This window comes from Schistocerca nitens, chromosome 4, assembly GCF_023898315.1.
Source record: "Schistocerca nitens isolate TAMUIC-IGC-003100 chromosome 4, iqSchNite1.1, whole genome shotgun sequence".
In the NCBI taxonomy this organism is placed as follows: Eukaryota; Metazoa; Arthropoda; class Insecta; order Orthoptera; family Acrididae; genus Schistocerca; species Schistocerca nitens.
In genome coordinates, this window is record NC_064617.1 from 692,576,016 (window position 1) to 692,599,438 (window position 23,423).

The 23,423-nt window shown below is 38.0% G+C and overlaps 1 protein-coding gene across 4 annotated transcripts in view; it reads left to right on the forward strand.

Annotated features, from left to right (window-relative positions):
- Window positions 1-22,916, forward strand: part of LOC126251924 (ankyrin repeat and BTB/POZ domain-containing protein 2) — a 671,398-nt gene extending 648,482 nt beyond the window's left edge. For 3 of the 4 annotated variants that reach the window (XM_049952673.1, XM_049952675.1, XM_049952676.1), the window contains 4 exons: window positions 3,687-3,895; window positions 14,830-15,123; window positions 15,283-15,465; window positions 22,105-22,916. In XM_049952673.1, coding sequence (XP_049808630.1) covers window positions 3,687-3,895; window positions 14,830-15,123; window positions 15,283-15,465; window positions 22,105-22,317 — 899 coding nt within the window. In that variant the 3' untranslated portion in view covers window positions 22,318-22,916. The remainder of the gene's footprint in view (window positions 1-3,686; window positions 3,896-14,829; window positions 15,124-15,282; window positions 15,466-22,104) is intronic. The other variant, XM_049952674.1, reaches the window with a different exon arrangement.
- Window positions 22,917-23,423: the final 507 nt, after the last annotated feature.

Consider the following 23,423-nt stretch of genomic DNA (forward strand, 5'->3'; position numbering starts at 1 on the left):
TTGCAGATGTAATGCTAAGAACATTAGCAAATGTTTTAGTTTTCATCTACTCAAATTTTATACTTAGTATCCTTGAATGGATATACACCATTTGACCAATTTTGAAGCAAAGAAGTTAGTATCCCTGATGTGAATCTTCAGGTTTTCGCGGCGCAATGACTGCTCCATTACGTTTCGGGAATGGAGCAGTTAGTATCCCTGTTGGTACAAAATTTAATGATTTTGTTTATCTGTTCCTTCGGTCATCACCTTTTGGTCTAGGCTACATCTAAACTGTAATTACCAAGCAAATGTAATCACATAATCACAGAGTGCTGCAGACGTTGTTCCACAATAATTTTCAGCACTCCATATAGCAGTGTTTGATCTTTTACATTACCGTAAAGCGGGGTGACTTTGAACGGCGAGGGACTTTGAACAGAAATTTAGCGTCTTTTTAAAATAAATGCTGCAGTCTAGTGTGTAACTATGGAACTAAGGCCAGAGTTATTAAATATTGCCAATAATCGATATTTTCAGATGATATTACAGTCAATACGAAATAACATTGTATACCAACGCCAGAAAATAAAATAATTTTATGGAAATGTAAGTTCCTTCACAAACACAAAAACATTTGCCTATTATTAGAAGTATTTTTGAATTTAGAATTTGAAACAAGTTTTTATAGGCAAGTTTAATACTTGAATGAACATTTACAGAAAGCATAAAATGTTGAATGTATTCTTTGGTGATGTAAAAGAAATAAAATATGAAGGCTTGTCTTTCAAGGGGTGACTTTGAACAGTACCTTCCCTATTCTTTGACAGCTCTCAGAGTCCCACAATATGGTCACAGAGTAGCATTCTCCTTGTGAATCAGTACCACCCAGGACTGGAGCATCTGAATCACTTTCTCCACCAGGGTTTCAACTACCTCTCATCATGTCCTGAAGTGGGGAATGTCTTACCCACTATCCTTCCTGCCCCTCACACAGTGGTATTCTGCTGACCACCAAATCTACACAATATCCTTGTCCACACCTACTAAACCCCTCCTCCCAATCCCTTACCTCATGGCTCATATCCCTGGAATAGATTGCATGTCCCATACATCCTCCCACAACCATCTACTCCAGTCCGGTCACAAGTATCACCTGTTCCATCAGTGGGAGGGCTACCTGTGAAACCATTCATGTGATACACAAGCTAAACTGCAAACACTGTGCTGCATTCTACATGGGCATGACAACCAACAAGCTGTGTGTACGCATGAATGGCTCCGACAAAACAATGGCCGAGAAACAGCTGGACTACACAGTTGCTGAGCACACTGCCCAACACAACATTCTTCATTTCATTGGCTGCTTCACAGCTTTTTCCATCTGGATCCTTCCTACAAACACCAGCTTTTCTCAACTGTGCCTGTGGGAACTCTCCCTGCAACTCTTCCGAAACTTTTCCGTAATCCTCCTGGCCTCAACCTTCGTTAGTCATTGTCCTTCACCCACGTATACCGTTCCCTGTTCCCACTCCAGCACTACACAGCCTTCTATTGTGTCAACACACTCACAGTCATTTTACTTCTACCTTCCCCCCACCCCCCACCCCCACCCCCTACCTCCACCCCCTACCCCCACCCCACTCCTCTGCACTCCTTCTAACCTTCCAACATCACCTAGCTGCTCTGACCTCCACCCATCTTATCAATCTTATCACTGTATGCGCCCACAAGCAACACTACCCCTACCCCTACCCTGCCATCCCTCCCTCTCCCCACCCAAGCTTCCTCCTTTACTCCCACCACCCAGATTGCTTGTCCCATTGTGCATTGTTGCTGCTCACAGTCTGGCCTCAGCAGCCTGAGACAGTGGTCATGTAAGTATGTGTTGCATTTGCATGAATACATATGTGTGTGTGTGTGTGTGTACATTGACTAATTCAGAAGAGGGCCTTTTGTCTGAAACATTACTTGTTTAACAGTCTTTTTGTTGTGTCTACCTGTGACTCAACATCTCCATTATACGGCGAGCAGCAGTCTATTCTTTTCATACTTTTTCCTTATTCCATCCTGGATTTTCCATTGTTTGACTGGTATAAATTATCAGCCTATAGTATGAAACACTTAGATACACAAAACAAAAACACAGTGAGCTATTGTTTTAATTAATTATTTATTTATTTATTTTTTAAACTATACTCAAACATCATACAGGTTTGCAGAAATCAATTAATGTAGTGCAGATGGGCTAGTTAATACTGGAAATCACAATTTATTCATGACCAGAACCTTGTAAATTTTCAGATTCACAGCTTTGACTGTGGACAGCACTTTCAGCTTCATTCTGACCTTGAGCTGAATTCTTTTCAGGCATGTTTTTAGACCACTGCAGCATCTGAATGTCATGCCGCATTGTTCCATAGTACTTGGTCTTGCACAGTTTCTTTTCATGGCTGCATGTAAATATGTCAAATTACTAAAATAAGATACGACTCACAATACAGTGTCTTACAAAGGAAGACATTCTGCCATATTGGCTTCAAATTGCAGTGTGGAAACACCAGAGAAGTACTGGATCTTGTTGGAATTGTTCAAATGTGAAACAGAAATATAATGGAGTTACCCATTTTTTTCACAGATCAGGATTTACATTCATTTTAAACACATTTCAGACTATTTTTTAAGCGTGAGAAGATTATAATTAGAGTGCTACTGGAATCAGTTAACATTCATATTTTGTTAAAAAATGTAATTGTCTGTCTTTGCTAATGAGCTCCTCAAATTATTTAGCTACCAAAAGAGGACATAAGACATGTTACTTAAGATAGAAGTTGGTAAAAACACATTACCAGTACAGTTTAATGGCAAGAATGTGCCCCATAAACAATCATTGTAGCGAAACATTCTGGAAGATTAAAACTGTGTGCAAGACTGAGACTCGAACTCGGGACCTTTGCCTTTGGCAGGCAATTGCTCTAACCATTGAGCTACCCAAGCATGACTCATGCCCCGTCCTCACAGCTTCACTTCTGCCAGTACCTCGTCTCCTTGCAGTTGCCCGCAAAAGGCAAAGGACCTGATTTTGAGTCTCAGTCTGGCACACAGTTTTAACCTGCCAGGAAGTTTAACATTGGCGCACACACTGCTGCAGAGTGAAAATCTCATTCTGGAAACATCCTACAGGCTGTGGCTAAGCCATCTCTCCGCAGTAGCCTTTCTTCCAGGAGTGCTAGTTCTGCAAGTTTTGCAAAAGAGCTTCTGTGAAGTTTGGAAGGTAGGAGACGAGGTACTGGCATAAGTGAAGCTGTGAGGACAGGGTGTGAGTTGTGCTTGGGTAGCTCAGATGGTAGAGCACTTGCCTGTGAAAGGCAAAGGTCCCGAGTTCGAATCTCTGTTCGGCACACAGTTTTAATCTGCCAGGAGGTTTCACATGAGTGCACACTCCGCTGCAGAATGAAAATCTCATTCTGGAATCATTGTAGCATCTGATATTTAAAAATTGTCTCCTAACAGTGTCTTGTTCATAGTTCAGAAAGAAGGTGAGAACACAGCCACAAACATGGTTGCCCATTCACTAACTGCTTTAAGGTGATGGCTTAGGATATTTTAGATGTATTAAACACGTAATGCCATGTACTCATTACCTTGTTATTCACTGACAGTTAATAGTAGCCTTCCAAGCTGTTTTAGATTCCTTATTTTCTCAGCAGATATAACTCTGGATCTACGGAACCTGGGTATCCCATGGACTCTTCACTGTTGGATGCATACATTGGCGACAGCACACGAGCAACGTCTAGACAGTGTTATTGATCAACTGCTGCAAGATTTTCTTCAAGTCTGGCCTGATGATTACTCCACTCAGTTTGTCGATGAGTGTTTGCCTCTGCTGTTTAATATATTTAGGTTTAGTAAGGTAAAATATGCATTTAATTACAGTATCTAGCGAGTTATTAATACACATGCAGAACAAATATTCCTTGTCAATTAAAAATGTACATCAGCTGGTAATAAGTATGTGTAGCATAAAATTTTGTCAGATTCAACAGAATTACTTTCTTTTATCAAAAAGTAGAACATTCCAGGTTTTTAGCATTACATTCTTTATATTGCACTGTGTTTTTGAAGTACTGTTACATACTTTCCTGTACATCCCATCTACAGGATGTTGTGGATGGAAATGTTTTATTGGCACATAGCTGGGTTGTTAATTTTTCTTAGTTTAAGTTTTGTTTTTTCAAAGACAACAACGGAGTTATGATAAGTTCTAACAGCAGCAGCCACATACTATTTAAGTAGCCTCCCTCTCTGTTGAAATTCTTGACACGTTTACTACTATTATCTTTTTAAGCAAACATATAGATCATGGCCCACACACACAGACCTTTAATTTTTTTAAAATTAGTTTTCAGTGTATTATTCTTTTTTTATACAATGTAATACTACCACACATAAAAATTCATTAATAATTTGAACTGTAGATGGCATAAAAATAAAAGTTTTTGGCAGCATAGGCTGCAGAAAAGTGTGTGTCATTTAATGATAACAGTGTTTCGCCTACTGTGTATTGTTTGGTCAACTGAAATGAGATGAATGCCATGATTCCTAGATCACCATTGATGTTAATCTATGATATAACTCTGAATGTTTCCTTCTCTGCATTGTCTTATGATACTGCATCATCTCAATATACAGCTACAGTCTGTTAATCATAAGAACAATTCTGATGTAATCATTACACTGTTTGTTCTTCCGTGTTTGCTATTACCTCATTGCCTCAGCTGTGTATAGTCAGATATAATAATAACCTTACTTTTTTGTGGCAGCATAGCTCGGCCACACTACTTCTCCCATCTCTGCTTCAGTGGAACTGCCATCTTTGACACTGATGAGTAGCTGATCAACAACACAATGTATGAAACCAACCAAATGCCACATTTTGTCTTATTGACAGTGACATGGGATGGAGCTTCATGCATTAATTTAAGCACATATGGTACCTTAAATGTTTTATTATTTATTGCAGTGCATCCTTCAACTTGGTTCAAAATAAGATCTGTGAGGTTCAAGTTGCAGTGGTTCAGTAGTAACGTAAAGACACTGTGACCTGCAGACTGTGCTGTTTATCAGTAACATGCTGATCTGCCATGTAAAGCTTCAAACTGTTTCAATAATTCAAGCTTAACCACTGTTTGATCAACATGTGCTTCTTTTCCTATCAGTCAGGTTACAATATCTTCCTTCCTCAAAGATTTTTGTGGCCTACACTCAGCCTGCATTTGAAGGACCCAGGCCATCCACCAAATTTTAGTTTTCAATGGCTTTCTCTGCCATTTTTAACAAATTTTAGGATGAGTCAGTGAAACAGCTGTACACACTTCCTTCTCTTCCAATAAATAAAACTCCATTTCTAATTACCTTACCTATTGACCGGACATAAAACTTCCTTCTTTCCTTCCTTCCTTCCCTCAGGTATGCTTGTATTGGATAGTTCCTGTTGTACTCCATTATAGCTTTTAACAATTCAACTATGAGAAATTAGCTATCAGCATTAAAAAGCATTTTTTACTCTCTAAAATGACATTGTATCCTTAAGTGGACCGCCTAAGATACACAAGCTCACATTTGCAGTTTGGAACCTCTTAAAGTTTTCAGTGCATTTTAATGAATAATTTACTAAGCAACATTAGTGTAAATTTTCTTTGTTCTAGGGTTTCAAATTCAAAATATAAAAAATTATTATTTAATACATATTAAGTATAAAAATCTATTCCTCTTTAGGTACCATTTTCTCAAAAAGTACAAAAGTTATTTTTACAACAATGAAAACAATCAATTATTGATAAAATTATTTAATTGGATGGATAAAAAATCTACTCACCAAGTGGCGGCAGAACACACACGCATAAAACGCTGTTATGTTTGGCAAACTTTCGGAACCAGTGGCTCTTTCTTCAAGCAGAGGGGTTGAAGGGGAAGGAAGAAGAGTGAAGGAAAAGGACTGGAGAGGTCTAGGAAAAGGGGTTGATTTTGGTAAAGCCACCCAGAACTGCATCGGAGGAAATTTGAAACTCTCAAATCTCGTCCGATGCAGTCTCCAACAATCAGTCTTTTCTTCTCATCCTGTATGGTAAGTCTCTCTTGACCTGCGGTTCTGCATGACTTTCCCAAAATCTACCCATTTCCCTAGACCTCTCCAGTCCTTTTCCTCCTCCTTTCTTCCTTCCCATTCCCTTCTGCCTGAAGAAGGACCCACTGGCTCCGAAGGCTTGCCAATCACAACAGCCTTTTATGTGTGTATTCTTACACCACTTTGTTAGTAGATTTTCTATGTATCCAGTTAAATAAAGTTATTTTTCTGATACTTAGCAAGTGATTTTCATGATACTCTCCTCAGAAGAGAAGAACTGTGTGTTTAGCTTAAATAGTTCATCTGTTTTAATATTTATTATTTGATAAAGAAATTATTTGAAAAGTTTATACTGTTTTTCTCTCACAGAAGCCTTATAACATTTAAAATATTAACTTCGGTATTAGGTGTTACAATACACAGTATAGTGTGTAGGCTAATTTGTATGTGATAAACTTTCTTACCATTCAGTTTAAAACTTTTAGGCTTACATCTTTCAGACAGAAATCTTTTTTATTGCTTTGCAGATGACTTCATGAATCTGAATAATTTTAGGAAATAAAACATCCTCAAACACAAAGGAAACATTGATTTAAGGCTTTAATCACATAGTACACAAATGTAGACAGATGTAAGAAGTAGGTTCATCTCCAACTCGTACTATAAGTACTTGAATAGCTGACCAATTACATCAGGGGACAGGGAGGATGCAGAGGTACAACAGCTAAGCAACAAGGGTAGGAGAGAATTTAGAAGCACAAATGATTAGGTGTTTCTTGCTGACCCCTGCCAACTAAGAGGGATTTGTTACACATCAAATGCTACAGTACAAATTTCAGTCAGTAACATAGATTTGTAAATTTCCATTGTAGAGCCAATCAAATATGCCTCTTGTTTGTAGCAAAGAATATGAAATTAAATCAAAGCTGTTGTACAACATAATTAAGTAGGATAAAAATGGCCATAGTGATTGCTGAGGCCGGTAACAATCAGCAACAGAAAATAGCCAACCAGTTCTCCAAATGTGGCTGACATGCAGAGCTGGTTTGAAGGAATTTTGTAGCCCCTTGTGATAATTTCTAGCACCCCTTCCCCACTTCTCACACATGCAAACACTACTTTATAGTATTTTATTCACATTGACATTCCTCAAAAATGTCTTACTTTCACATAAACCATTGTCTTACTCAATACAATGAATACGCCTCAATACATGAATGAAAGTGAAATGGTTGTAGTGTAACGCATCTTCAATTATCCAAAATTTTATGTGCATCAAGATAAAGTGATATTGCCTGAAAAGTGGAAATGGACATGGTATTGAAATAATACATCCAACAATGGATTTGCACAGGGAAGTGGGCGACATTTGGTGGCAAGTTTCATCTTCTCATTTGATTCTTGCTAAATTGGAAGAAGAAAGTTCCAAGACAATTGAGAATGCTTTCATTAATTTACTTCACAGAAGTTTTGATTGATACATTAAATAAGGAATTTCGCTTGTTGAAATTTTCAATGGACACAATGGCACAGAGGTGTGACAGAAAACCATCATTATAATAATTGTAGCAGATCTTCCAGTTATTTCCAAAGAAATGAACTGAAAACTTATTTGCAGTAGTACCCTTCATAAGAATAATTTGAAGGTCTAACTACTGTGTAAAACAGGAAGTTTCAAAAAATTAATTTTAGGTGCTTCAATGTAAAAAGACACCATGAATTTTATAAAACTGGAATTGCTAATCTGATTCAATTTGGAGCTCTTCAAAATTTCACAACTGCATTAAACATATCTGCCATTGTGATTATTGTAGGCGAAATATCGTTTGTTGTTGTTGTGGTCTTCAGTCCTGAGACTGGTTTGATGCAGCTCTCCATGCTACTCTATCCTGTGCAAGCTTCTTCATCTCCCAGTACCTACTGCAACCTACATCCTTCTGAATCTGCTTAGTGTATTCATCTCTTGGTCTCCCCCTACGATTCTTACCCTCCACGCTGCCCTCCAATACTAAATTGGTGATCCCTTGATGCCTCAGAACATGTCCTACCAACCAGTCCCTTCTTCTTGTCAAGTTGTCCCACAAACTCCTCTTCTCCCCAATTCTCTTCAATACTTCCTCATTAGTTATGTGATCTACCCATCTAATCTTCAGCATTCTTCTGTAGCACCACATTTCGAAAGCTTCTATTCTCTTCTTGTCCAAACTATTTACCGTCCATGTTTCACTTCCATACATACCATCAAAATGCTAATTGTTCAGTGGGGGAGTGAATGGGTGGGACTTTTGTGAGGAAAAATGCTGTGGCTAATGATTCCCAAAAGCATCAGGCTGTCACAGAGTGATGGGGGTGATTTGTCCAAGGTTATTATATATGTTTTGTCAGTCTCCCATACAACGCTGCTGTAAGGTGCAGTCAACCAGCAGCTATTGCACACAACGTAACAGGGTATCGTGAAAGCCCTATATAGATCTTTGTATTCAGGTGTATTACTCAGAAGCTATTAATTTGTTTCTGTGGTGGCATACAGACAATACATCAAGACTTTGCCATGCTGCTATAATGCCATAACTGTCAGATCTCTGAAGTTGTTAGCAGTTGCAAATATAAGACAGTATACTGATTTTTACCAACATGTGCCTATCAGAACTAGGAGGCCAAAGCTCACATTCTCCCAGACAAGCAATTAAACTACATGACTTGCCACAAAGCCATTCTATTGGTTAGTAAATAACTAATCAGTCATACAATACCAATATCGAACTAACAAGTACAATGTAATTTCCCTGTTTTTCATAGTGAAAAAAAGATCTCATTTGTACCATAGACATAATAAAACTGTAAATGACATTGTTTGTATGTTTAATTGAGAAAAATCACACCAGACATGCTTATAACATCAACAGAAGCCAAGTAATTGGTTTTTCAAAATTATGAAACCATCCAAATGCCACATTTTGACTTCTTGTTTTGTTATGTATTGTGACAAGCAATTAAACTACATGACTTGCCACAAAGCCATTCTATTGGTTAGTAAATAACTAACCAGTCATACAATATCAATAATGAACTAACAAGTACAATGTAATTTCCCTGTTATTCATAGTAAAAAAAAGATCTCATTTGTACCATACACATAATAAAACTGTAAATGCCATTGTTTCTATGTTTAATTGAGAAAAATCACACCAGACATGCTTATAACATCAACAGAAGCCAAGTAATTGGTTTTTCAAAATTACCAAAAACAATTCTGATGTAAGCATTACACAGTTCGTTCTTCCGTGTTTGCTATTACCTTACTGGATTTTATTTCCCAAGGAGCCTCAGTGGTGTATGTTCGGACATAATAATAATCTTACATTTTATGTGGCAGAGGAGCTCGCCAATACTACTTCTTCCATCTCTGCATCAGTGGAACTGCCTTCTTTGATGCTGATGAGTAGCTGATCAATAACACAATATATGAAACCATCCAAGTGCCACATTTTGACTTCTTGTTTTGTTATGTATTGTTCTGCATGACACCATTTCCAAATATTCCATTTCATTAAAAGGCACCAACAGTTTTTCCTAGCCACAGTCAGGGAGGGGGCTCTCTGCAAAGCTCGTATCTGTGTACTGCATCGCACACATGGGAGGCACGCCCTAGCCACCTGTTCATAGAGAGCTAAAGTGGTTTCAATCAGTTATATGATATGAATGCTTAGTGTAAGTAGTATGTGCAACTAGCAGCTGAGTATTGTAAGGTGAGGAGCAATGCTTCTTCTTTTTCATCTTCTTCTCCTCCTCCTCCTTTTTTGCAATTTTCTCCTTATAATGAATACTTAATTAAAGTAATCTGGAATTAATACCTATGATTATCAATTTGATTAGTACAATTTATCATTAGTATTCACTAAAGTTGCTTTCAGTGGCTGCTTTTGTATGGAAATGTGTATCTTGACTCACTACGAACGAATGAGCATCACAAATGGACAGTGTCCTTTTTCAGTCAGATTTCATTCTTGTTTTCTCTTCCGTTTGTAGACAGTTTGTACAGGGTGTTTCAAAAATGACCGGTATATTTGAAACGGCAATAAAAACTAAACGAGCAGCGATAGAAATACACCGTTTGTTGCAATATGCTTGGGACAACAGTACATTTTCAGGCGGACAAACTTTCGAAATTACAGTAGTTACAATTTTCAACAACAGATGGCGCTGCAAGTGATGTGAAAGATATAGAAGACAATGCAGTCTGTGGGTGCACCATTCTGTACGTCGTCTTTCTGCTGTAAGCGTGTGCTGTTCACAACGTGCAAGTGTGCTGTAGACAACATGGTTTATTCCTTAGAACAGAGGATTTTTCTGGTGTTGGAATTCCACCGCCTAGAACACAGTGTTGTTGCAACAAGACGAAGTTTTCAACGGAGGTTTAATGTAACCAAAGGACCGAAAAGCGATACAATAAAGGATCTGTTTGAAAAATTTCAACGGACTGGGAACGTGACGGATGAATGTGCTGGAAAGGTAGGGCGACCGCGTACGGCAACCACAGAGGGCAACGCGCAGCTAGTGCAGCAGGTGATCCAACAGCGGCCTCGGGTTTCCATTCGCCGTGTTGCAGCTGCGGTCCAAATGACGCCAACGTCCATGTATCGTCTCATGCGCCAGAGTTTACACCTCTATCCATACAAAATTCAAACGCGGCAACCCCTCAGCGCCGCTACCATTGCTGCACGAGAGACATTCGCTAACGATATAGTGCACAGGATTGATGACGGCGATATGCATGTGGGCAGCATTTGGTTTACTGACGAAGCTTATTTTTACCTGGACGGCTTCGTCAATAAACAGAACTGGCGCATATGGGGAACCGAAAAGCCCCATGTTGCAGTCCCATCGTCCCTGCATCCTCAAAAAGTACTGGTCTGGGCCGCCATGTCTTCCAAAGGAATCATTGGCCCATTTTTCAGATCCGAAACGATTACTGTATCACGCTATCTGGACATTCTTCGTGAATTTCTGGAGGTACAAACTGCCTTAGACGACACTGCGAACACCTCGTGGTTTATGCAAGATGGTGCCCGGCCACATCGCACGGCCGACGTCTTTAATTTCCTGAATGAATATTTCGATGATCGTGTGATTGCTTTGGGCTATCCGAAACATACAGGAGGCGGTGTGGATTGGCCTCCTTATTCGCCAGACATGAACCCCTGTGACTTCTTTCTGTGGGGACACTTGAAAGACCAGGTGTACCGCCAGAATCCAGAAACAATTGAACAGCTGAAGCAGTACATCTCATCTGCATGTGAAGCCATTCCGCCAGACACGTTGTCAAAGGTTTCGGGTAATTTCATTCAGAGACTACGCCATATTATTGCTACGCATGGTGGATATGTGGAAAATATCGTACTATAGAGTTTCCCAGACCGCAGCGCCATCTGTTGTTGAAAATTGTAACTACTGTAATTTCGAAAGTTTGTCTGCCTGAAAATGTACTGTTGTCCCAAGCATATTGCAAGAAACGGTGTATTTCTATCGCTGCTCGTTTAGTTTTTATTGCCGTTTCAAATATACCGGTCATTTTTGAAACACCCTGTACATAGAGACAGGAAAAAATTGTTTTATTTTATATCCAAATTAGTTGTTATTTTTTGATAAATTCTGTGTTGTTTTAGGCCAATTTTGGTGATATTTTTGTCAAATTTGTTCATATTTTCCCCTGTGCTAATTTTTTACCAATTTTGGTATTTTTTTTCCTTTTCTGCGTTTTTTATTTTTTTCCCAATTTTGGTGCTGTTTTTGATGTCACATCATAGTTTGTTAAGCAAGAAATGAACTGTCATCTTAAGATCATACACAAACCTCAACCTTGGAGAATAAAGAAGTCAGAATGCAATTTTAGTATTGAATAGCTATCAGTTACGAATATTAGTATATTGTCATCTTGAGATTTTTTTTTAAATGGGAAATGACAAAATCTCCCAGTATTTTGCAATAACATCTAATTTAGCATTATTTTGCTAAAAGTTGCGAATTTCATCACTTTATCATTTATGCAAAATTTTTCTGTCCCTATGTATACATAATATTTGTGTAAAAAGCAATTGCTTCTATTTGCTGGCAAAGGAAAATCTTGTCATCAATTACTCTCGGCTTGGTATAAGCTTTGACATCCTTTTCAATCCCCTCCAAAGAGTGTCAGTTAGACCCCAGAATATACTTCTATTGGTGTTGTTATACTGTGTCTCAAAAGCTAACACTAACCAGATTCAATATGAGAGAGATAGAAGACAGAGGAGGGAGAAGGGATAGTATGCAGGCAATTACTCTCGGCTTGGTATAAGCTTTGACATCCTTTTCAATCCCCTCCAAAGAGTGTCAGTTAGACCCCAGAATATACTTCTATTGGTGTTGTTATACTGTGTCTCAAAAGCTAACACTAACCAGATTCAATATGAGAGAGATAGAAGACAGAGGAGGGAGAAGGGATAGTATGCAGGCAAAATTTAACAACCTACCTTGGCTGGATGTCACAGAAATATAATGTAAACTTTTATTAAGAATGTTATTAAACGCCTAAGACTGGCTTAACAGAAGCAAGATCGGTTTGCAGTGTTGAAAGTTATTGTATTCTGTATACCTGTACAAAAGTATGCATCCAGATGATGCGATAATTTGTAAACAAAAGCTTCAGAAACAGAAAGACAGTGCAAGCAATGGCCTATGAAGAACTCTTGTCACATCTAAAACTATATCAGAAGAGATGATTATGTCATCCAAGGCAATGACATGTACTTCTTGTTTAATTTTGAGAAGTGCCACTAATTAATCAGTGTAGCCACTGAAACTTATAAACACGACAGCAACTTTTATGTGAAAAAATAAACATTGTATAATAAATGGTATGTGGAGGCTGCCATTACATCAAAATTGTCTTGTTTCATATAAACCAAACTAAAGCACAATGTATAAAACTACTGTCTTGTCAACGAACACAAGTAAGAAAGATAAGCAAGAAATAGACAAACCGCAGCCAACAGTGCGCTTACCTTATGTGAAAAATGTTACTGACCGAATAGGCAAATACCTTCACTGCATTGGGGAGCAGCCTGTCTTCTATAGTGGTCGTAGGAGCCAGGATGTGCTAGGCTCCACTAAGGACAAGGTGGATGCATTACAAATTGCAGGCGTTTACAAGGTGGAATGCGAATGTGGAGAGGCATACATCGGCGAGACTGGTAGGCCAATAGCAATGCACATTCGGGAACATGAGCACTATAGTCGTCTAGGGCAACACAACAAATCTGCAGTGGCAGAACATCAGCAAGACTGCGGAAAAGAAATAAAATTCAGCGAAACCTGTGTGTTGGCCAAGCAGCCGGTTATGACGAAATGCAAAATCAGAGAGGCCATCGAAATACTTAAACACCCTAATAACATAAATAGGGAGGATGGACTCAGGCTTGCCCCACCTTGGCTGCCGGCTATCAGAGCCCAACAGACCACTCTGTCAACACGAGGCAAGAGCACTACTGGCGAATAACTGCCGTCGCGCAACCGACGTCCAGCAATTGGTAAACAGTTGCCAACTTCTCATTCGACGGTGACCACTAATCATGGCACATAAACACAAGAGCCAAGAGACGACAGAGGTTACGTTCTCCCTCCATCGCAATAACCTATTAAAATAAAGTTCCCTCTCCTTCTTCCTTAAGTGACCAATGAAACTAACTACCTTTTTAAAATTATGATGTAATGGCATGCACAGCAAACAGTAACAACAAAATATAAAGGACACTGCATAGCTAGAATGCACCATTAGACCCAGAAGAAGGCTGCTGCAACTGTGGCCAAAACGTTGGTTTTTCTCCAGAAGCAGTAGTTTTATACATTATGACGCAGTACCGTACCCAGAAAACTTTTATGTCGAATGATGTTACTTATCTAATGAAAACTGAAACCTTTGATAGAGCTACCCTTCAATAAAATTACAAAGACAGAAAAGCTGGACAGTGTTTACATTCAGGAGTTGTGTCTTGAGCACAAACAAAAGAAACACTTAGACTAGAAAATATTACTTCTAGTATCCTTTCTCATACGAGAGGGGGCAGCAGGTCACTCACACCCATATGTTGAAAAGAGGGAAGGAAGCAAAGGTGGTAGGAGTACTGTTTTCTGTTTTAAGTGTTTCTGCCAGCTTTACTGTGAGTTGCACCTCCTGAGGTTTAGTACTGGCCATCCTTTATAATTTCAACAATTATCTCTACTGATTTTTCCTTATGACAGAATTAACTATCCTCCAATAGAGCTGAAATAAAATATTGTGTGATAACTCTTCATTCAAAAGCTGTGGATGCTCAAATTATATGATCAGAATTAGATTAATTAATATTAAGACAGTTGTACAGTTGACTATATACTGATATCAATATAATAGAGGGAAACATTCCACGTGGGAAAAGTTTCAAATTAATTGTACATTGTCAGTGGATGTTCTTTTTTTACCCCACACTACACTCAGAATCTTGCATTATAAATACCATAATCCTCTGAATTCTACATATGAAACAATATGCAACTTTCAGTTGTATTGTGATATACTACTTTGTGTAAAGGTAAGCTGAGCCCTAAAATACAATATTTCCTCAATGTTTTTAAGTTTTTGAACAGTGATGGTTCTTCAACTTTTGAAATTTTCTAATTGCTAACTTTTCTTGTATTTTTTACAGAATGAAGGCACAATATTATTGTTGGCTGATATATTTTCAACATGCTACGGCTGGGAAGCAATTAAAGCCATTAGAGATACTTCTTTTTCTGGTGGTACAAGAATAGACCCCAAGTTTGTAAATAATCCAGAATTAAGTGACGTGCAGTTCAGAGTGGAAGGACGGGTGTTTTATGGACATAAAATAGTACTTGTCACATGGTCACCAAGATTCAGAGCCATGCTTAGTTCTAAACTCTGTGATGGAAATCCCCCAGTTGTGCATATAAATGATATACGATATCACATATTCCAGGTACAGCAGCAATCACACTAATCAGAAATAATATAGTTCTATTAAAGGCATATGGTAATTTTGTTTGCATAAAAATATGGCCTGAAAATGTGCAAAATTAATTAAAACTGGATAGTCATTCCCATCAATATATATTCTTTTTGTCTTTGTATTCTGCAGTTAGTGATGCAGTATTTGTATCATGGAGGCTGTGAAGGTTTACGAGTAGAGCCAGCAGATGTGCTTGAGCTTATGGCTGCTGCAAACTTCTTCCAACTTGATGGCTTGCTGAGATTTTGTGAAGCACAGTGCTCTGGAATGGTTGACCTAGACAACATTGTGTCTATGTATATACATGCTAAGGTATACTGTTTGTATTTTATTACCTATGTTATAGTTCAAAACATTTGCTCGCTTCTTGCTCCATGCCGCTGCTGCTTGTAGCTTTCCCGATTTAGCACACTGACTGCTGCATGCATAGTGATGGATGTTTCACTGCCTCACATTGTCAGGTGTGAGTTTCTGCTGTGAGTGCCAGTGGGCACACGGTGTCAGGCATAAGGCTTTGCTGTGGCCACCAGGGGCCTTGTGGCAGTCAACATGTTGACAATGCTTTCATTTTATTATTTATGTCCCTCTAATCCTCTCTCTCGCTACTTGTGTGTTGTTGTTAGGTAATTGATAGCTTAAAAGGTGCTACTGTGTTAGATTAAAAGGAAATTAACAGTTTCAGGAATTGTTAGTATCAATTACAACTGAACGCAGAGAATTTTTCTTGAAGGTTCTCCAGAAAAACCATTTATTGTAACAGCTCATATTCATCATTAAAGATAGTCTGTCATCTTGGGCATTATGAATGAAGACTACATATTTCTTCCAAGAGATTCATCCTCTTTCTTTTGTTACCATAACATATACTTTGGAGGCTTCCTTCAAGACGAGTACACATTAAGAACAAGAAAGTGTTAGAAAGAAAACAAATATTGGAGACATCTTACTATGAAAATTTAAATATTAACTTTATTTCTTGAGGAGACATTGTGACACATTTACTTCACCTAACAACTTCAATGGTTTCAGTTTATAGCCACTGAACCAGTTAGCTTAAGATATACTGGCTGATGGCCTTACATTACAAACTGCTAGTTTGTTTGAGTATTACCTATGACAACAGGATCATTACTGCCCCCATTTTTTTTAAAAAAAAGTTAGTTTTATACATACCATAAATTTTTGCTGCTTTTATTGGGTAACTTTACAGTCCTTAGCTAACCATATTTTACAGCTTCTGCCTGTAAAATAGCATACCCACTATAAATAAATATTTTGTGAGATCATGTTTGAGTAACACTTAATTATGCCTTTGCACTGAAGCACATTTTGCATATTAACTGGCAAATCCGCTTACTACTCTATTATTTATACTTCCTGCATTCAACAGAAGCTGACATCTATGATATTCTTTAATTGTCACTTGTTGAATTCTTTTGCATTAGTTCTGGTGCTACTACAACTATATTATTACAATTTGTCTAACTTCACACTTGACAGAATAAATATTTTCATTAATCAAATGAAGCCATTTAATGTTCAGAGGTTCAGCTCTCATGGTCACCTTTTACGATTTTTAATCAAACAATTCCATAACTGATCCAGACGCTTCGAAACTCATCATACTGAAAATCTGAAGCCAACATTTCATTCTTGTATGAGAGAGGCTGCTAAGAAATACCTATCTGTATATTACAGGCTGTCAGTCAAAGATATGTGTCCTTAATTAAATAAATCCTCTGTCAAATATTTTGCATACATCCAACCTGTTGAAGGAAGTCTTTTCAGCTTTTTTTAAATCCTATTTGGCAATAAAAACACAATTGGAGTAATTATTAATTACACAGACTAGGCCTGTAATTCCAGATAGTAGAGCTGGTACAATGGGATGTGTCCTCTACTACTTACTTTCAAGTGTAGATGTAGCTTTCTCGAGACCTAAACTGGAATTAGTATGTGCCTTCACTCTTGACGTGAGTCCAGCACTACCAACTCCATGCTCTGCAAGAAAAACCAAGCCTGCTCATGATACTTATCTTAGCTCTGAGTGTTCTCATTGGCTTCAAAACTGCACATTTGTCTTCTCCATGTTATAGAGCTCAGAATATGTTGTAGATGTTTGCCAGAAATAAGAGATCTGTCATCAATTTTAAAGACTCCTGGCTTATTCGGTCAGCAGACTCCAGACATATTATTTGAGGTGATGAACATTTCATAATAATTGCCAATATTGCACAATACTTTGAACATAAGTGAGCTCTACAAAAATATCTCTACATTCTGTAACATACAAACTGCTTCTCTCTTTCTGGCTTGTTCTTGCAAAACTTAGTTCAGAGTGTTTATATTTTAACCCCCTTACACAGGTGACCACTGAAAGACTAAATTTATGCTGAATACTAAACAGTTGTTGGTGATTTTCACATAATAATTCTACAGTTATGCAGTGATCAAAAAGCTATAAAAGTCTAATTCATCATTCTTGTTTTTAAAAGTACAAGGAATATGAATTCATGAGTTCTTTTGAAACCTTTGAATAGAAGGTCAGCTTTAATGTCTACTTTTCTCTGAAAGTGATTTCCTATCTTTTATGTATTATTTTAGTATTCTAAAAATCCAGATAGGATTCTAGTATCAATATTTGTGAAGATCAAGTGTGTTTTGGAATTTTGATTTACAATGCAGTTTAAATATTTCATATTTGAATTATAACTTACTGCAATAAATTTGACAAAATTAAAGTGCATTGTGAATACTCCATCCTCTGTGCCTTCTAATAATTTGTGAGTTTTATATCCTGACAGTTTAGTGTGCAAACTTTTAATGATGAACTTGGTCCACAGCATGTGACCATATTCAGTATTGAAGTACCCGATACATGGCGTAAAATGTTATGATTGTCACAATGCAGAGATGATTTCTTGGATTATTTGTTCTCTTATTGTTTCTATTTATTTCTTATTATTAATTAAGTACTGCCAAGGCAAACTTTTCTGCAAGTATAAGCATGTACGAGCAATCTGTTCTTCGTAGGCATAGTCTGTCTGTACATCTATATGTGTAACCAAGAAATGAAGATACACAGTATTTTGCCATAAGCATGATCCATTGACCTCATTATATGTTTTTTGAAACAGAGGTGACAATGAGAGAGATTTGCAGTATAATTTTGGTTGCGAAATGACAGATAGTTAGTGCTTCAAGACACTTTGCGTCGAGCTTTGAGAAGATTATCTGCAACATTCAACCATATTCAGGTGATCTGATGATTCTGAGAGTGTAGAGGTCTCTCCCCACTCAGGCCAGCTACCATCATCACCTGTTAATGAAAAGATTACACACCAAAAATTAGTGAAAGTGTGTCAGTGGTCATTCTGTTGTAACACAGAACGATTCTTCAGGGCCGTCTACATCTGCTACCATTCTTACCATACTAGAAGACCACATAAAAATGTGCAACTTTCTTTCTGTTGCAGTGGAGCAGTTGGCTTACTTGCTTTAAAAAAGCTAGAGTTTATGAACAGTAGTGTTAAGTGTAAAGGACCCTTCCCATATGATTAGTTTCTCTCTGTTTGGAGAGTGCTCCTGCTCTGCAATTGTGTACTGAATTGATGAATGACCAGTTGAGTTGTTAAAGAGTTATCCTTTTTATTATTTTACTCCACAACTAATTTTGGCTTTTGTGTAGAAGCCATTTTGTAGGGGAATCTTGACCGTGACATTGTAAATGCAACCTAATGTTGTACATAATAATAAAATGAGGAGGACTATATGAGTTATGACAAGAAAAATCTTTATGTACACATGTGGTGTATAAGTACAGAAAGAGAAAAAATGACTGGGTCATAATCATAAAACTATACAATTTAATGATATGGTTATAATAGAGGGAAACATTCCACGTAGGAAAAATATATCTAAAAACAAAGATGATGTGACTTACCAAATGAAAGTGCTGGCAGGTCGACAGACACACAAACAAACACAAACATACACACAGAATTCAAGCTTTCGCAACAAACTGTTGCCTCATCAGGAAAGAGGGAAGGAGAGGGAAAGACGAAAGGATGTGGGCTTTAAGGGAGAGGGTAAGGAGTCATTCCAATCCCGGGAGCGGAAAGACTTACCTTAGGGGGAAAAAAGGACGGGTATACACTCACACGCACACACATGTCCATCCACACATATACAGACACAAGCAGACATATTTAAAGACAAAGAGTTTGGGCAGAGATGTCAGTCGAGGCAGAAGTGCAGAGGCAAAGATGTTGAATGACAGGTGAGGTATGAGTGGCGGCAACTTGAAATTAGTGGAGATTGAGGCCTGGTGGTTATCCAAAATTCTACCAGGAGGCTTCCTCCTTCATTCCTTACCCCCGTTCCATATCCACCTACTATGGTTCCTTCTCTTCCTTTTCTTACGATCAAATTCCAGTCACCCATGACTATTAAATTTTTGTTTCCCTTCACTATCTGAATAATTTCTTTTATCATACATTTCATCAATCTCTTCATCATCTGTGGAGCTGGTTGGCATATAAACTTGTCCTATGGGGTAGGCGTGTGCTTCATGTCTATCTTTGCTACAATTATGTGTTCACTATGCTGTTTGTAGTAGCTTACCCACATTCCTATTTTCCTATTCATTATTAAACCTACTCCTGCAGTAGCCCTATTTGATTTTGTACTTATAACCCTGTATTCACATGACAAGAAGTCTTGTTCCTCCTGCCATCGAACTTCACTAATCCCCACTATATCTAACTTTAAACTATCCATTTCCCTTTTGAAATTTTCTAACCTACCTGCCTGATTAAGGGATCTGACATTCCACACTCCAATCCATAGAATGCCAGTTTTCTTTCTCCTGATTAAGATGTCCTCCTAAGTAGTCCCCACCCAGATATCCAAATGAGAGACTATTTTACCTCCACAATATTTTACCCAAGAGGACGCCATCATCATTTAACCATATAGTAGAGGTGCATGCCCTTGGGAAAAATTATGGCTGTAGTTCCCCTTGCTTTCAGCCGTTCACAGTACCAGCACAGCAAGGCCATTTTGGTTAATGTTACAAGGCCAGATCAGGCAATTATCCAGACTGTTGCCCCTGCAACTACTGAAAAGGCTGCTGCCCCTCTTCAGGAACCACACGTTTGTCTGGCCTCTCAACAGATACCCCTCCATGGTGGTTGCACATACGGTACATCTATCTGTATTGCTGAGGCGTGCAAGCCTCCCCACCAATGGCAAGGTCACAGGTTCATTGGGGGTGTGGTGGGGGGTAGCATAGGAGGTCGAATATCATATTGGCATCCAAATATGCAGTCAGGGTTCATGTGATAAACATGAGAGTGCTCGTGCTGCTACACAAAATTACACCTCAGACCATAATTCCAGGTGTAGGTCCTGTCTGTTTAGGATGCAGACGGGTTGGTTGCAGGCCCTCAATTGGCCTCCAATGAGCTGTCACTTGACACCACTGAAGCCACGAATGGTGGTGACTTTTGGCCAGTGGAATACACAATACAGGCTGTTTGGCTCAGACCTGTCCTTGAAGTAACTGATCTGTAACACTTCATTGTGTCACTGTGGTGCCAATTGCTGCCCAAACTGCTGCTGCAGAGGCAGTGCAATGAGCCAAATGCCTAACACGATAGTCTTCCATCTCGGTAGTATCATATGGCTGTCCAAAGCCCAGTCATCTTGCAACTGTACATTCTCATCCAATGGCACTAATCACATACAGTGGCTACATTCCTGCCAAGTCTTTGTGCACTATCACAGAAGGAACACTCACCTTCTCACAGCCCTATTATGTGATCTCGTTCAAACTCAGGGAGGCATTGAAAATGGTATCTTTGTCACCTCGAAGGCATTCTCGATTAAAATTCACCACATTCAATCTCAAAGGTAAGTAATGCTCAGAACTGTTACAGTGTGTATTTAAAGCAGACCTGATTTGCCTCCTCATAGTGGCACTGCTATTGCCACTGTCATGGAACTGGCACAAATTTGAATATATATCATCTTTCAGGTGTAAAAACTTGTCTACCAATTTCTGATTATGTTGCACAACTCCTTCTTGGTGTTTGTAGATTAAAACTGTAACAGCAATTGTGAATGCAACAAGGCATTAAAGTGAAAATGGGTGGCAGTATAGCAGGATTAATTATGTAGAGAAACTACTCAGATAAGATAGTTACAAAGTATGATGAAAGACATCAGAAGAGAGGATATGTTAAATGAGCTGGTCACTTCTTGCCCATTATACCACCTACAGAATAATATGGAACTTCTCACACTAGTAATATGTTGAGAAGCAAAGTTTCCTTCACTTTCTCCCCACCAACACTGCATTTACCACAGGAATGTAGATACTAATTCGTCTTCTCACACTATTGGTACCATTACATATGAATATTTAACTTTCTAGCATCTCGCACTTTCACAGGTTCAAAATAATTGGGACTGACTTATTATAGTCAGCTGTGCAAAAGCTGCCTCGTGTGCTATACTAAGATAAAAGATGCAAATTGAATTAAAGTTTTACCACCTTACCTCAAAGTATTGGTGTTAGACTAATTTACATCCTTATCACTAGTTTCTAGCACTGCATTGCAGAATTTAAAATTGACATAAAAGTTGCCAAACAAAAGCCAAATCACAAAGTTTGCACTCACCTACAGTTACATTGCACATTGATGTTTAATTAAAAGTGCAAACAGTATATTAAAGTTTAAGTGTGGTAAACACCGTATTAATTCTTGACTAACAGCTGCTTCTCTTTATTAATGCATACCCTGACTCATTCCACATTTTTGGAGGATTTTGTTCGTAATATTGATAGTTGAGCAATTATAAAGACAAATAATATAATTATATGCTCTTTTGCATCAATTTTGATGAAATCTCCATTCTCACACTAAATTGGCTTTTTACATTTTTCAGGTTTATAATGCTAGTGAATTGCTGGAGTACTGTCAAGGCTTTCTGCTGCAGAATATGGTGGCACTGCTAACATATGACGATTCTGTAAAGAGACTGCTGTTTGGCAAAAAACTTCACAGCCATGATGTGTTAGCTGGACTTTTACTTACTCTTCAAGCACGCATCAAAGCTCGTAACATGTCTGCAAGCCCACAGCGACCAAAGGCCAAATAACACCAGTGCTGACACTATGATCCATATACAACTGATGTATTGGAAATAAAAACCATCTCAATAGATGTGGTGCTGATTGTCAGTAAAATTCAGTTGTAAAAGTCTAATACTATGTATACATGTTCAGCCATTCTGAAGGAAGCAAATGTCTCATGGGAACAACAATCATAAAATATAACTGTAACCTCAATCTTGAATCTTAAGCCTGTTTATTGAGAGACTGCTTTGAAAGGAGTCAAAATTATGTGTGAGTGGTCAGTATCATTGTACAGAGCATTAACCAAGGACAGATAAAGAAAGCAGGAATTAAAAACTGGAATGTGTGAATATGTAATAATACGTAAATTGATACATATTTTTAAAATATATTTCTGATAAATGTATATTCATGTATATGTGAGTGTACATAAATGTAACATTTATTATTATTATGTGTTTGAGATGTTTGACCAAGTTCCTATACTTCTGTGTTATTTGTCAACAGAACCAACATAACATAACAAACAATTTTTAGAAATAAAAACAATAATGTACTATAATTATAGCCTTAAATTCATAAAAGTGTATTTGGTGTACAATAAAATCAGAGCATGCCTTTTACTGCCATCATAAAGGAAGAAAATAATATATGATGTGTATTTTTATTTCAAGCTGTTCCTACCTCTCTGTAAGCAATCATTGGACAATAATTACTCTCTTTCTAGTAATTGTTGGGCGAAATAGCTGAGCTTTCCAGAGGGCCCACAGTAAATTTCTGCCTTATTGCCTTCATTCCATCAAAAAGAACCTCAATCCTGAATGTTTAAGAATGTTCTGCACTTCATTTATGGGATACTAACTGAGAAAACTGACACTGCCCAATTATTCATTTTATCAATTTTCTTTTGGAAATGAAACCTTATATGTACAGTACTCCTGCAGTAGAATCGGTATGAGATGATCCCAGAGTGTTTCTGTACACTGGACGCACCTGCCTCACCTGTCTACAACATGACTTTATAAACATCTCTATGGCAACACCTCCTCATAGCTCTATAGATAGCTACTGTTTCCGCTTACACTCATTTGTGGTTCATAGTTGAAAGCTGTCAAAAGCACTGCCTGGT